The sequence below is a fragment of the Astyanax mexicanus genome, chromosome 12, assembly GCF_023375975.1.
Source record: "Astyanax mexicanus isolate ESR-SI-001 chromosome 12, AstMex3_surface, whole genome shotgun sequence".
NCBI lineage: Eukaryota > Metazoa > Chordata > Actinopteri > Characiformes > Acestrorhamphidae > Astyanax > Astyanax mexicanus.
The window spans coordinates 31321665-31338559 of record NC_064419.1 but is presented as its reverse complement, the minus strand read 5'-3'; the positions used below and the strand labels follow the sequence as shown (position 1 = coordinate 31338559).

The window sequence follows — 16895 nt, the reverse complement described above, 5'->3', positions numbered from 1 at the left end:
GTGTTTTCTCCTAGTAAATTTCTGGCACAGATTAGCGCCCTGAGGACTGGGATTGCTGGGATTGGCCCTGTAGCACTCAGGCAGAAAGCTAAGCGCTAGCTAAGCGTGTTCCTCGGCGTCCGGGGGGCGCGAGAGACGCTTCTGCTTCCTGTCCTGGCATCGCGCCAGGCGAGATAAGGCCGTTCTGCCTCTGAACGCTGAGCGGCAGACGGAACGCGGCGCCGCGACCGACACAATGCGGGGTTTTCTGAGTCAGGAATTATTGTTAGCCTACACTGAGATTTGTGTCAGAGGGCCAGAGAAGTAAACCAGCAGAAAAACCCGCCTCTTTAGAAAAGCAGCAGGGGGAAAAACTTTAGATTTGACGTGAAAGAGATAACGCGCCTCTGGGAGTCGTTCCACAATCCAGTTCAGTCACAAATGGTTTCGCGGCCTGTCATTTACACATAAGCCGGCCCTTAAGGGAGCGGAGCTCGTTCTTAAAAGCGAAAAGTTGCTGCTGCTCGTGGAAAAAAATAAAATAAAATCACTAGAAAGACAAGTGTCTAGTATATGCGAGCGAATCGCAAATCAGCCTGGAATACCAACACAAACTTTATAACTGATAAAACAGGACAGAAAGCAAGTAGGACAGTTTGGAGAGGGAAAAAAAAAGAGGACGAGAAGAATTTGAAGACAAATGGGACAATTTTCTGTTTTACTTTTAAAGCACTGATATCGTGGAAAAACCTGGAAAACCTCTATTTCCTCTCTTTATTGAATTAAAAGCATTTGATGGACAAAAAAAGCGTTTCATATTTTCAATATGTACCTTTCATTCCCCAGCCCATTCAGTAAATCACCACTGTCGGTTCAAATACTAAGCGCTAAGCGTTGCTACAATTTGCTGGTTCGAATCCAAGTCATGCAGCTTGCCATTAGCTGCTGGAGCCCTGAGAGAGCACAATTGGCCTGCCTGCTCTTTCTGGGTGGGTAGATGGCGCTCTTTTCTCTCATCACTCCTAGGGTGATGTCAATCAGCACAAGGCGTCTGTGAGCTGATGTATCAGAAACAAATCGCTGCACTTTCCCCAGAGCATGCTGGCTACTCGTCAGTGCTGCATCAGCAGTAGTAAAAAAAAAATAAAATAAAATTAAGAAACTTAGAAACAAATCTAAATAAAAAATGTGCATATTCATAAAGTCTTACACACTGCTTTTGGATAACTTTGTGCCACTCCTGGTGCAAATTTCAAGCAGTTCATCTTGGTTTGATGGCTTACGGTCGTCCATCTTCCTCTTGATTATATTGCAAAGGTTTTTAATTTGGTAAAATCAAAGAAACTCATAATTTTTTGGTCTCTTATTCTTTTCCAGAGCTGTAGATGGGTATTGGTACGGTACGAATGGCAGGTTGTGACTTTTTTTTAGGTTAATGCTTTTTAAATGCCTTTATTTTGCTTATACTGTGTGTTTTTATGTCTTTATATCGAATTGAATTTGCCACTGTGTATAAAAAGTGCTGTACAAATCAACTTGCCTTGCCTAGTATTGGAAGAACTAGCAATATAACCGGAGCTCAGCTACTGTCACGCGGAGATTTTTAACTATACAGTGGAGCTCACCTACTGTCTCGCGGAGCTGTTTAACTATACAGTGGAGCTCACCTACTGTCTCGCGGAGCTGTTTAACTGTACAGTGGAGCTCACCTACTGTCTCGCGGAGCTTTTTAACTGTACAGTGGAGCTCAGCTACTGTCGCGTGGAGCTTTTTAACTGTACCGCAGCGCTCAGCTACTGTCGCGTGGAGCTTTTTAACTGTACCGCAGCGCTCAGCTACTGTTGCGCCGAGCTTTTTAACTGTACCGCGGAGCTCACCTACTGTTGCGCGGAGCTTTTTAACTGTACCACAGCGCTCAGCTACTGTCGCGTGGAGCTTTTTAACTGTACCACAGCGCTCACCTACTGTCCTGCGGAACTCTTTAACTGTACCGCGGAGCTAACTGTACCGCGGAGCTCAGCTACTGTCACGCAGAGCTCACCTATTGTCTCGCGGAGCTCACCTACTGTCTCGCGGAGCTCACCTACTGTCTCGCGGGGCTCACCTACTGTCCCGCCGAACTCTTTAACTGTACCGCGGAGCTCTTTAACTGTACAGCGGGACTCTTTAACTGTACTGCGGAGCTCTGTAACTGTACAGCGGAACTCTAACTGTACCGCGGAGCTCTTTAACTGTACCGCGGAGCTCTTTAACTGTACCGCGGAGCTCTGTAACTGTACAGCGGAACTCTAACTGTACCGCGGAGCTCTTTAACTGTACCGCGGAGCTCTTTAACTGTACCGCGGAGCTCTTTAACTGTACCGCGGAGCTCTGTAACTGTACCGCGGAGCTCTTTAACTGTACCGCGGAGCTCTGTAACTGTACCGCGGAGCTCTTTAACTGTACCGCGGATCTCTTTAACTGTACCGCGGAGCTCTTATTTGTACCGCGGAGCTCAGCTACTGTAACAGTTAAAGAGCTCCCCAGGACAGTAGATGAACTCCATGAGACAGTTAAAAAGCACCGCGAGACAGTAGGTGAGCGTCGCGAGACAGCAGCAAAAGGACAGGGAAAGTTTTTGCTCTCACTGCCTCTCCCTATTAGGCTACAGAGGGGTGTGTAGTGTCGTGTTATGGTGTTTGTTGTTGCACCGCTAAAGTATGAAGGATAAAGAAAAAGAAATCCAACTAATTCTGAAGAATCAGAAAAAAAATCTAATCGTGACCCCAGGAATCGATTCTGAATCGAATTGTGGGATTCCCAAAGATTCACAGCCCTATTAGAAATTGTTGTTAGCTTAATGCTAACATGTCAGTAGGGTCTAATAGAAGAGCCAGAAATTAGCATTATTGTACCAGTGTGTTTTTATTTCTAGCGCAGACTTCCATGTCTGATTTTTAAAAGTTTTTTTTTTAGATGGATGTTGTCAGTAACTGGTTGAATACATGTTCTAGGCTGCTTCTCCATTCGTGTTCTGCTTCCACAGCTTCCATGGGCTTTTCCAAATAATTGGACTGATATTGTAACAGAAGGGTTTATAGGAAACAACATGGCCATCCGCCCCTTTCTCACCTCTTTCACCATCCACAGAGTACAGTATGTGTGAGGTGTGTGTATGTGTGTATGTGTGTTTAATTAAAGCACTCCACACAAAACCCATTCCAACCAGCTCTACTGGGGTTTGAAGCAATCACAAATCTAATCAGTTCTTAATCAATTGCACCAGTCTGAACAGAGAAAAAAGCCCACAATCTCCCAGCAATCGCTCCACTCGTTTACTCTCTCTCCCTGGCTCAGCAGTGGGAATTTTCCACATTTGGCTGCAGTCTGGAGGCAGTTTAATGCCTGTGTCATGCCGGTTACAGGCTTGGAGTGTGTAGCTCTCTCAGGAACCAGGCTGGCATTTACCCGCCCGCTGGTCTCTGATGTGCTGAAGGTCAAATATGGACAGAATAAACAGGAGTAGTGTTTGGAAATGCTTCATTCATTGCTTCTGCGCTTCATTACTCATGCAAAGCGCATAACAACAGGGCTCATACAGAAGAGCTATTAACTGCTCAAGCTTGGAGGACATGCTTACAGTCAGCAATGACAAATGTGTGTCGGAATTTTATATTAAATATTTCTCTCTCCATTCATCAATATTCACCAATATAGACAAATAATCTGCAAAGGCAAATGTATATTTCGGTTGGTATACAGCTCTGGAAAAAAATAAGGGACCACTTCAGTTTCTGAATTAGTTTCTCTGATTTTTTAGCTACACTGTAAACCCATACGTTGCTTGAACTTAAAGCTCCGCTAGGTAGGATTGAGATTTTGTGCTCGTGGGCTCCCCCTACAGTTGTAGAGTGTAATAAATGTTTCAGGCAGATTAGTTTCTCTTTCTCGTTTTCTGGCTTTCACAGACATATTCGGTCTCTTTCCAGCTTCTGGCAGAGTGTCTGTATGTTAGTTTGCAAAGAATGAACCAGTAGAACTAAAGGTCGGAAAGCAGGTCGCAGTTCTCGCGAGCGTTGGTCGGGGTATGGTTTGAGCTCAGAGGAGCTCCGGCACAGACACGAGAGCACCGCTATTCCTCCTATTACACCTCATTGCAGCGCTGCAGTGAGTTTCAAGCTGTAATTTTACTTCAATAATCAAGTAAATCCTACCTAGTGCTGCTTTAAGTCTGATTTACATACAATTGGATTATTTTGATTAACTATTTTGAGTTGAGTTGGGCACATATATACATTCAAACTGAGATCTTTGAGTTGAACCAACTTATAATAACTGAGTTTAGTCTGTTGCCATCGACAGCTTCTTTTCCATTGGCTTCTGTCACAATCTATTTGCATACTGGGTGTGTCCAACAGATTCTGACAGACACTCAGTGTGTAGTGATTCCACCTGGGCTACCTTACAAATAAATCAACTTCCCCTTTAGTTGTAATAACTTGATGTTGTAAGTTATGCTAACTCAAGTTTTCATTAAACATTACTTAAATTTTTTAAGCATACAGTGTATTTATAGGTATATGTTTGAGTAAAATGAACATTGTTTTATTCTATAAACTGCAGACAACATTTCTCCCAAATTCCAAATAAAAATATATTGTCGTTTAGAGCATTTATTAGCAGTAAAAGTGAAATGGCTGAAATAACAAAAACAAGATGCAGAGCTTTCAGACCTCAAATAATACAAAGAAAACACAAGTCCTATTCCTAACGTTTTAGGAGTTCAGAAATCAATATTTGGTGGAATAACCCTGGATTTTAATCACAGTTTTCATGCATCTTGGCAGGTTCTCCTCCACCAGTCTTACACACTGCTTTTGGATAACTTTATGCCTCCACTCCTGGTGCAAAAAAATCAAGCAGTTCAGCTTGGTTTGATGGTTTGTGATCATTCATCGTCCTCTTGATATTATTCCAGAGGTTTTTAATTTGGTAAATTCAAAGAAACTCGTCCTTTTTAAGTGGTCTCTTAATTTTTTCCAGAGCTGTAGATAGGTATTGGTATGTATGAATGGCATTAAATGGGCTTATATGTCAGATAGTCCCAAAAATATTTGGACAGTGACACAATTTTTATGATTTGGGCCCTGCATACCACCGCACTGGATTTAAACAGATACAACTGAGATGCAATTAAAGTTTAGACTTTTAGGTTTAACAAACATATGATATAAAGCGTTTAGGAATTGCAATCACTGGTTTGCAAATCCTCTTTATGTCAGTAACTGGACAAATTATCCCAAAGCTGTTTTTTTTTGTTTGGAGGTGGGGTGGTTCCAGGTGAGTGCTATTCCCTCATTAATTCATAATCAGTTAAGCAGGTAAAAAGTCTGGAGCTGATTCCATGATTCCAGGTGTGGCAGTGTTCAAACTTGATAGCAAGATAACACCTCACAACTTATACAGTTATGGGTGTCTCTTAGCTCGCCCCTTATCAAAGCATCCTTATCAAATTGTCATTGCATCTAGTTTAATTTCAATTTAAAAAGCTTCAAACAGTTCACAAACAGCAAAAATTATCTCAGTTTGTCTCTGTTTTGTCAATTCTTCTTCGAGTATGTGACGGACAAACTGTGTATGTGTTTGTGTCCTTATCTCAACAGTGCCTCAACCATTGGATGCTTAAAACAAAAACCAAATCCAACAACCATTATTGGACTGGAAATATGGACTTATGTGGGCTTTTCTATGTTAGATTACAATACAGCACATGATAAAATGATAAAATGTTTCTAGTTAGCCATGTTTTGTCCCCCCTATTCAGCACGTTCACAAATATGTTGTTACTATGTCAACCAGAGTGGATATGTGAGCAAATGCAATTACAATTTGACCCTTGAAATGAGATGTGCTGACTTGACTTGACTGATCTGATTTTTTTTTATGCAGTGTGTTGCATATGTTTTTTTTTTTTTTTTTGTTTGTTTTTTTTTTGAGATGACTGTAAGAGAAGGTTATTGCACACACATTCCTGGAATTCTTATCAAGCACAACACATTCAGACACACACACTCTTAGATTGACTATTGCCTATTAGATTTGCTTACAGATGCTTCTGCAGCAAGGTCATTACCGTCATTCACTGATGGACATGGAAGCAGCTGTGATGAGTCTGCTGAATATCATATTCCTGCCTTCACATTATCAACTTTATGGTCACAATACAGAGTGACGCAGACACGACGCACAAGTATAAATGCTCACAATGGCACAGGCCTCGGACATTCTGCAATGATTTGAAGCAGAATTATACAGGGGTCGGACAATGAAACTGAAACACCTGGTTTTAGACCACAATAATTTATTAAGTTCTGGTGGAAACAGGAGAGTTGAGGAGCACATTGAATTCTGCCGTGATTTGGGCAGCCGTGGTTTTATGTTTTTTGGATACAATCCGGGTTAGCACCTGAACATCCCTTTCAGACTTACAGCTTCCTCTTACAGCGTCCACAGTTAATCCTGTTGGATGTGGTTGGTTCTTCTTGGTGGTATGCTGACATTACCCTGGATACCGTGGCTCTTGATCCATCACAAAGACTTGCTGTCTTGGTCACAGATGTGCCAGCAAGACGTGCACCAACAATTTGTCCTCTTTTGAACTCTGGTATGGCACCCATAATGTTGTGTGAGTTGCAATATTTTTTTAGCAAAACTGTGCTCTTACCCTGCTAACTGAACTTTCACTCTCTGCTCTTACTCGTGCAATAATGTGCAATTAATGAAGATTGTCCACCAGGCTGATCCAATTTAGCCATGAAACCTCCCACACTAAAATGACAGGTGTTTCAGTTTCATTGTCCAACCCCTTTTACTCCTTAAAAGTTTGTTTTCGCAAAGCAAGTAGGAATATTGTCTTAGGATGGCTTAGGAAGTACTTTCTGCATTGTTGCTATGTGGATGCTCAGTGGTTGGTGTGGTATTCCAAATAGTTACCAAAGGATTTTTGCTGTTTCCATAGGAGGCTCATGGATTGTAGGCACATAGCAAGAGGTCCTTGACTGCAAAGTGTTGAGGAACTGTCAAGGCCTGCAAAACCACAAATGAGAGAGTCCCTTCTTCTCCAATGGCAATGGTCAAAATTTTGTATGTACCAAGAACATTAAGAGACCTTAGGTATGGCTTAGATTGACCACCTCCATTTTTGGGCATTTTTAAACCTGAAAGTCCAGACCAGAGTCTGCACCAAGCTTCATGTCTTCGTTAAATTGTATACATATATATACACCAGTGGGGAATCGTCATGGCCCTTTCAGAGAGCCTAAAATATTTTTAAAACATAAAAAAAATCTACTTACAGTTAGCAATCAGCATCTAAACAATTCCAAAAATATAAGCTAATTATTCAAACGTGTCTATTGTCAGGACTGGAAAAGAAGTCAGCAAAATAAGGGCTAGGCAAAAATTCGAAGTCAAAAATAGAGTAGCAAAGGTCATACACGAAAAAAAGAGCGACAGGAATGCTAGTAATGCTAGGTGGCTGGTCAAAACGTGGCAAGGGGCTGTGGAAACTGTGTCCTCTAGAATGTTGTTGCTACCCCAGTTAGAGATGAGATGAGATGGGATGGTGCTCTTTCATCATTTTTCTCTTTTCCACCAACAAAGTGCTGGTGCTGGAGCCAGTTTCTGTGATCCGGCTCCAGAACGGCTTGCGTCACAGGTTCACTGATTCCAGACCAGCAAGATTGCAAACTTTTCTGGCCGAGAACCTCTGATTTTGCAGTGGAAAAGCACAGAACCATTCCGGAACTTGGCACCAGCATGGAAAAGCGTCCATTGTGATCTCAATAAATGCAATCAAATCCTCACAGCAACCCTAAAACCTACTCTAAAATCTAGTAGAAACTTGGGTGCCACTTAAAAATAAGACTACCTTTATAAAGGGCTTATGAATGGTTATTTAATGAGTTTTAATTGGTTATTAATTAGGCTGCAAATACTAAAAAAAACCCAGGAATAAGCAGTTAATAAACATATAACAACACATAAATAGAAATGTCAACAGTGAGCTATAAATTTGCAAATTTGATTCCACACTCATTTACTCATCACTGTCAAACCTCAGATCTTCCTAAATACTGACCTTAGTTTGTGTTTTCCATAAACCTGTCATATTAATATATTTATAAGTATGTTTAACTTAAATGTTTATGTTTAAATTTACTATAAATTAAATGACTAGTTGAATTAAATGACTAAGCGAACAACAGATCACTGTTGCCTTTTTTGTAACTGTCTATCAGTGGTTTTCAAAGCATTCACAACCTAATCAATAATAATTAATAAACTCCATAACCATTTATAAACCATTCATAAACCCTTTATAAGGGTAGTCTTATTTTAAAGCGGCACTGTACTTGTACTGCCTCTACTTCCTGCGGAAACTGAGGAAAGCACATCTCCCACCTCCCATCCTCACTATGTTCTACAGAGGGACTGTAAAGAGCATCCTGGGCACCTGCATCACCGTCTGGTTTGGGAACTGCAACACCTCAGACCGCAAGACCCTACAGCGGATAGTGAGAACAGCTGAGAAGATCATCAGAGCCTCTCTTCTCTCCATCACCGAGATCTACACCATACGCTGCATCCGCAAAGCCACCAGCATTGTGAATGACCCCACCCATCCCTCACACGGACTCTTCGCTCTGATGCCGTCCGGCAGAAGATACAGAAGCATCCGAGCCTCCACTACTAGACTCTGCAACAGCTTCATCCACCAGGCAGCCAGACTCCTCAACACACAGAGACAGAGCTGAACCCCACCACACACCCAACACACACCCAACACACTCACACAAAACTGAACTGAACCCCTCCCCCCCATTTACACACACAAAGACTGAACTTCACCCCCCCCCACACACACACACACACACTCAGCACACAGAAACTGAAATGTCTTTATTCTATCAGCAATATCTGCTGCTACTCTCAAAAACTATAAACTCTCTACCTCAGTAACTGCTGTGATTATATATGTTCTATATGTTACAGTATGTTACACATCTCAGCACCTTATCCTCACTATACACTTTATTATACCGTATCGGTACTGCACTGTCCTGTCTTTTATATTGTCTCGTCTTTATTTATTGTATTTATTGTAGTGTTATAGTTTTATGTTGCACTGTCGTCACTCCTGCACTTTATGTTGTCTATTGCTTGTTGTTCCATGTTGCACCATGGTTCCAGAGGGACGTAATTTCATTAAACTGTGTACCTGTACTCAGATGTACTGACTAGAAGTCATTCTTTATTAATACCCTTGATTTCTAACTAAACAATGAATGATCAGATGTCCTAATGTAATATTGTTGTCCATATAATGCATCAAAATATTCACTGTACTAGCACTATCACTGTAATTAGCATATTATCTACATTATCTATATTTTTTATCCAGCAGCTCTACCCTAAATATATTTAGAAACTCACCGGAGAGATAAAGGAGCTTTTCCAGCTTCGGTTACCTCAAAACGCCTGTGTGCACTAAAGCGAGGCATGCTGCTGATAAAGCTAATCTTAGCGGCGCTAGGTGCGAGGGACCCAACCCAGGCTAATTAGCTGTGATCTGCTGATGACGGCAAATAATAGCAGTCAAAAAGTAGCGGGCAAAGTGGAACGCGTGCTGAGTTGTAGACACAGCCTCGATTCAAACAGCCTGCCAAAACAAAAATTAATTACTTCCTTTGTTAGCGAACAGCGTGCACCGTCAGAAACGCGGAGAAAAAAAGAAGCTACCTTTCTTTCTTTACGTGGGCAGTGAAAAAAGCCCTGTCACTGAACTGTCATTGTTAAGCTTCACACCACAAACACATTATAACAGGTGTCTCGGAATCAAGCTAGCATTACACCAACACACGAGGGAGGTGAGCCAGCGCGAAGGAAGAGATCTGTGGATGCAGCATTGTGTGGAACAGCGCGGAGAGATAGTGTTACAAAGGTGTTGCTTCAGAATGAAAACACTATTGCCACATTGTGCTATTCACTTACAATCAACTCTCCCAAACTAAACTCGGCTGATCCGGTTGCGCTGGGCTGCTATCGGCCGCATGGCATTTACATCTACTCTAATCTATATTTGGTTTGGGCAACCAAAGAGAAAAGAGTCCTCTGATAACCTTTACCAAGGTCTCAGACCATTATTAGCTTGTTAGAGCTAAGACTTGTTCACAATCATCGGTAGAAAAGGTCAGATGGTGCAAATTCTTTATCAAAGCTTTATCAATACTGTGACTCTGCAAACCGCAAACCACAAATCATGTTCCAACAATGAACGGAAAAGGACTAATATTAAAATACTCAATGTCCACAAATCAGAAAAAGAGTAGAGTATTATCAGGTATCTGTAATTAAATTAGAAATGCCAGTTAACATTAGGATGCCTAAAATTTCAGGATCTTGAGGACATCACCCCGCCATTTGCCAACCATTAAAGAGCTACAGGGGTTGGACAATGAAACTACAACACCAATAATGTTAGTGTGGGAGGTTTCATGGTTAAATTGGAGCAGACTGGTGGCCAGTTTTGCTCAAAATATTGCAATGCACACAATATTATGGGTGACATACCAGAGTACACAAGAGGACAAATTGTTGGTGCACGTCTTGCTGGAGCATCTGTGACCAAGACAGCAAGTCTTTGTAATGTATCAAGAGCCACAGCATCCAGGGTAATGTCAGCATACCACCAAGAAGGACCAACCACATCCAACAGGATTAACTGTGGACGCTGTAAGAGGAAGCTGTCTAAAAGGGATGTTCGGGTGCTAACCCGGTTTGTATCCAAAAAACATCAAACCACGGCTGATCAAATCATGGCAGAATTCAATGTGCACCTCAAAGCTCCACAGTTTCCACCAGAACTGTAATAATTTTTTGTGGTCTAAAACCAGGTGTTTCAGTGTCATTGTGTCATTATTTGTTTTTTTTTTTTTTAATGTTGTAGTATCTGCAGAGCTTAAAAAAAATGTAAATGTATTTAATGAAAAAAGAAAGGCTTAAATTTGTCACAAAAATGTCCAAATAGTCCCAGCAAAAAATATATATATATATTTACCATATTTTGCAAAGGACAGAATTTTGTGGTATATACTATATTTGAAGATTACCTACATAGGGGCTTCATGAAAAATTCGCATAAATTGCATAAATAATAGCTTGCAAAATGCCATTATTTGAAACATAGTATAAGACTTTGTATGAAATACATGAGATTGTGTGGATAAAACATAACACATCTACCGAAATCTGCTTGATGACTGAATAGAAAATGTGTGACCACTTTAGTTTGAAAGCCTTAAAATCATTCATAGAACATCAGTTTCTATCTATAGGTATATGTTTGAGTAAAATGAACATTGTTTGATTTTATAAACTATGGCCAACATTTCTCCCAAATTACAAACATAAATATTGTCATTTAGAGCATTCATTTGCAGGAAATGAGAAATGGCTGTAAAAAAAAAAAAAAACAACAAAAAAGATGCAGTTTTCAGAGTTTTCAAATCTCAAATAATGCAAAAAAAAGTTCAAATTTATGAAGTTTTAAGAGTTTAGAAATCAATATTTGGTGGAATTACATTTGTTTTTCATCACAGTTTTTGTATGCATCCTGGCATGTTCTCCTCCACCAGTCTTACACACTGCTTTTGGATAACTTCATTCAAGCAGTTCAGCTTGGTTTAATGGCTTCTGATCATCCATCTTCCTCTTGATTATATTCCAGAGGTTTTCAATTTGGTAAAATCAAAGAAACTGCTGTATGTACAGTGTATCATGTTTCGGGTATTAAAATATTGCTTTATAAATACACTAGTCAATGCTTATGAATGTCTTATGAAGCCTCTTTAGGTATATGCTTTAGGTAGCCCTCATAATGAAATGTAAGCCAACTTTCAGGGTACAAACAGTGTTTGTGTGGTTGAAATATTGTTTTTATAGAGGAAATACAGGAATTACACACATATTGTAAAGTCTTACATTGAATTCCCCTATACCATAACATCATTTATGATAACTGCATGCTGTAGTGCTAGTAAAAAAGAAAATGCTAACATGCAACAACCCATAGACACCGGCTGTAGACCATCTACCCAACGAACATCAACACGCTTGATGTGAAGGTGTTGCCACAGCAATAATCACTATTGCCACGAGACGGACACATGAGAACGGACGTCAGGTTCACTTTCGCCCGACCCGAACGTGATTGCATCAGGCGGCCATCTTGTTAGCGCCACGCTACTGTGTGAGATTGAGGCTGTCAGGGACACTATTGTCAAACTCCTCATTAGAGAGCGGTCAATCCACCAGGACGGCCAACCACCCACCGCTTGCAGACATGCTCAGACTGTGTTTTTACAGGCCGGAAGTTAATAAAAGTGACACGGCTCTGAGGGGTCAGAGAATTCCAGCTGTTTCTAATGAGCCCTCATTCCTGCATTCTCATTAAAGCACTGCTCTGTTATTCCATTACCGGAGAACACTATGGGAGAGGACGTGCAGCGTGGAGGTTTTCTTTTTTTCTCTCTTTTTTTCGAAGATTGGAGAGATTGGGGAAGCAAATAAAGACTTCTGTGTGTCAGCAGTGTGATCTCATTAGGAGGTAATTGCCTTAAGCAGCACGTCTACGAATAAGCAAAGTAATGAGCAATTACACAACTGTTTTTCACTCAGCTTTCAAATAACCGACTCCGCTCTGCTACGTTTATCTAATCTGGGTTTGACGTGGCTTCAGCTATGATGAATTACTTGATAATATAGAGTTCATCTACAATAGTCTGACACAGAGGAAACATTAGCAACAACCGTAACTTAAAATCTAAAATTTAAAATCTCCTAAATCTGCTTGTTGAACTTATTTAGCCTACAATAGTCTAGCCTCACTCATTTAGCGATTATAGGTTTTTATCCCTATCAGTTTAATCTACAGTGAGAATCCCAGCAAATTTAGCCCCACCCATTTAGCCTATAGCCTATTAGAAATTCCCTATAGCAGTTCAGCCCCTCTTCCTCAGTCCATAGCAGTATCAATGCTAGAGCTCCACCCATTAGACAATGAAAATTTTAACTCCATCCATTTAACCTGCAGCAGAAAAAAAACATGGCCATTCAACCTAAGCTGTAGTTAAGCTCCACCCATACGCAGCAATTTAGCTCTGCCAATTTAGACTACAGCAGTTTAGCTCCACCCATTCATCTTAATTCAGTTAAGCCCCACCCATTCAGCTTAGATTAGTTTAGCCTCGACTATTCATATATTCTCATTTGGGGATAAGAAATTTAGCCATATCAATTCAATCTACAGCGAGAATCCCTACTTATTTACTCATCAGCATTTAAGCCCCACCCATTTAGCCTACAGCCTATTAGCCAGTTTAGCCCCTCTTACTCAGTCCACAGCAGTATCAATGCTAGAGCTCCACCCATTAGACAATGAAAATTTTAACACCATCCATTTAACCTGCAGCAGAAAAAAAACATGTCCATTCAACCTAAGCTGTAGTTAAGCTCCACCCATAAGCAGCAATTTAGCTCTGTCAATTTAGACTACAGCAGTTTAGCTCCAACTCATTCCATTCAGCCTACAGCAGTTTAGCTCCACCCATTCAGCTTAATGCAGTTAAGCCCCACCCATTCAGCTTAGATTAGTTTAGCCTCAACTATTCATATATTCTCGTTTGGGGATGAGAAATTTAGCCCTATCAATTCAATTTACAGTGAGAATTACTACTTATTTACTCATCAACAGTTTAGCCCCACCCATTTAGCCTACAGCCTATTAGCCATGTCCACTGAGCCTACAGCAGTTCAGCCCCTCTTACTCAGTCCACAGCAGTTTCAATAGTATAGCTCCACCCATAAGACAATGACATCATTCATTTAACCTGAAGCAGGTCATCCATGTCCATTCAACCTAAGCTGTAGTTAAGCTCCACCCATAAGCAGCAATTTAGCTCTAAACATTCAGCCTACAGCAGTTCAGCTCCACCCATTCAGCCTACAGCAGTTCAGCTCCACCCATTCAGCCTACCACAGTTCAGCTCCACCCATTCAATCTACTGCAAGAATCCCTACTTATTTACTCATCAACATTTTAGCCCCACCCATTTAGCCTACAGCCTATTAGCCATTTCCACTGAGCCTACAGCAGTTTAGCCCCTCTTACTCAGTCCACAGCAGTGTCAACAGTCTTGCCCCACCCATTAAACAATGACAATTTTAGCACCATCCACTTAACCTGAAGCAGGTAATCCATGTCCATTCAACCTAAACTGTAGTTAAGCTCCACCCATAAGCAGCACTTTAGCTCTGACCATTCAGCCTACAGCCGTTTAGCTCCAACCCATTCAGCCTACATCAGTTTAGCTCCACCCATTTAGCCTACAGCAGTTAATTTCCTTCTATTAATCTGGCAGCACGTTTCTTTTCTCCTGCATGTCTATGTGCTGATGAGGCGTATTCCAGGCCCAATGGACCACAGCTCTTTCTGCCACGAGTGCACCTGTAGAAGAGTTTCAGCAGAAAGCAGCCAGACATGAAGCCTGCCATGTCTCTGTCCACTCTAGCGGCTCAGACACGCGTTCTCCTCCAGCCTCCCTCAGCTAGCCTTTATTCTGCCCCTCCGAGTTTCACTCAGACTGCAGGAATTCAGCTTTGCAATCCAGCTACAACTTTTCCTCTTTCTCTCTCTTTCCCACACACACACACACACACACACACACACATGACCACGGGGGAAATAACTCCAGGTTTCTAGTTAAAAAATACCAACTGTTCTTTCTTTAACCCTAACAGTCTTGGTTTCTTGCCAGAGATGTACTTCTTCCTCTTGTACAGCGATGCGGTTGTTTACAGACTAATATCTCCTACTGTATAGTGGAAGTGCTGGTAGAAGGTGTTTATGATGTTGTTTTGACTATCAATGCAAATTCTACTGTATAGAAGTGTTATAGATGTTGTTTATGTACTAATGTATAATTTTTTTTAGTGTTTATGAGTGTGTATTTTTGTTTTATGAACTATTATGTCTTATTCTTGTGTATAAATATGTTTTTTTGGGTTGTTTATGAACTAATATATGTGATGTTAGTGTATATAAATGTTTGTTGAGGTTGTGTATTGACTTATATCTCTTATTCTAGTGTTTAGGAGTATTACTGAAGTTACTTATGAACAAATATAAACTATGAACTCATGAATGTTATTGACATAATAGAATAGAATAATGAATAATGTATCTTATTCTAGTGTATAGGGGTGTTAATTGAGGTTGCTCATGGATAAATATATTTTATATGAGTGTATAGAAGAGTTTGTTGAGGTTGTTTATGTACTAATGTCAACTTTTTTAGTGTATAGAAGTGTTTATTGAGGTTGTTTATGGATGAATAGCTCTTATTTTAGTGTTTATAAGTATTTGTTGAGGTTCTTTATGGACTAATATCTCTTATTCTAGTGTATATAAGTGTTTATTGAAGATGTTTATGGACTAATATCTCTTACTGTAGTTTATAGGAGTGTTATTGAGGTTCTTTATGGACTAATATCTCTTAAGAGTATATATGTGTTTTTGAGGATTATGGACTAATATATCTTACTGTAGTTTATAGAAGTGTTTATTAAGGTTCTTTATGAAATAATATATCTTATTATAGTGTGTATAAGTGTTTATTTAGGTTCTTTATGGACTGATATCTCTTACTGTAGTTTACTGAAGTGTTTATTAAGGTTCTTTATGGACTAATATCTCTTACTGTAGTTAATAGAATAGTTTATTAAGGTTCTTTATGGACTAATATCTCTTACTGTAGTTAATAGAAGTGTTTGTTGAGGTTATGTACAATATATCAACTATTCTGGTTTATATAAGTGTATATTGTTTTTTATAGACTTACTGTATATCTGTTATTCTGATGTATTTTAATGCATATTGTTGTTTATGGACTAAAACACTGTATTCTAATGTATATATATATATCTATTATCAACTAGTGTTGTGTTTATTTAGAGTGTTTATTTATTGTATGTATGTCTCCTGTTGTAGTAAATGGGAGTGTTAATGGGATTGCTGTTGGAACAGTGGTGGCTGCTGTTGGAACAGTGGTGTCTCAGTGGCTTGAGCTTCATTGTACTGAAGACAGGATTATGGGTCTGATATCATGGTTTGGCACGCTGCCACTGTTGGGCCCTTGTGGAAGACCCTTAAGGTGTATAAGTGTTCTATAGGTGAGTTTTGCCAGGTTTGTATATTGTCAGTGTTGTGAATTCAGCATCAGCTCACCTCTGCATGTTTGATGTGGTGGGGATCCTCCAGCCCTTTATCTGACTGAGCTCTGTGTCGGACAGCTCAATGTGGAGGGGCAGGCGGGGCAGCCACACCTTCAGCTCCAGCTGAACCTGAATGCTGCTGAAGGTGAAGTTCACCATCATCCTCACGTGGCCCTTCATCTCCTTCCCATTCACATAAACATAATCACACCGGTCTGAAACCTGAGAGAGAAAGTGAGAGAGAAAGAGCATATTATATTCACTATTATACAGTGTATTTTCCGTTTATTAGTTCCCATCATATCAAACCTACACTTATAGACACAGTTATAGACTGTATCTCATCTGCTACTGCCCCCTGTCTCTACCATTTGTAATTAGCCCCCTGTAAAGCCCCCCCTGCATCTACCATTGGTAATTGATCACCACAGGACCACAGCTGGACAGATATCATTTGGACGGTGGACCGCTGACTGACAAGATAATAGTGATGCAGTGTCTGTTACACTAGTACCATTTAACTGTACCGATTACAGTACTGCTGTTCTTACAGAGTGCATTTACATTAGATAAGGCCAGTCTGTAAAGACTGTAAAGAACTGACC

The 16895-nt window shown here is 40.4% G+C and overlaps 1 protein-coding gene across 1 annotated transcript in view; it reads right to left on the bottom strand.

Annotated features, from left to right (window-relative positions):
* Positions 1 to 16895, bottom strand: part of si:dkeyp-14d3.1 (transmembrane protein 132C) — a 486063-nt gene that overhangs the window by 30293 nt on the left and 438875 nt on the right. The window contains exon 6 of the mRNA XM_022670492.2: positions 16304 to 16512. Coding sequence (XP_022526213.2) covers positions 16304 to 16512 — 209 coding nt within the window. The remainder of the gene's footprint in view (positions 1 to 16303; positions 16513 to 16895) is intronic.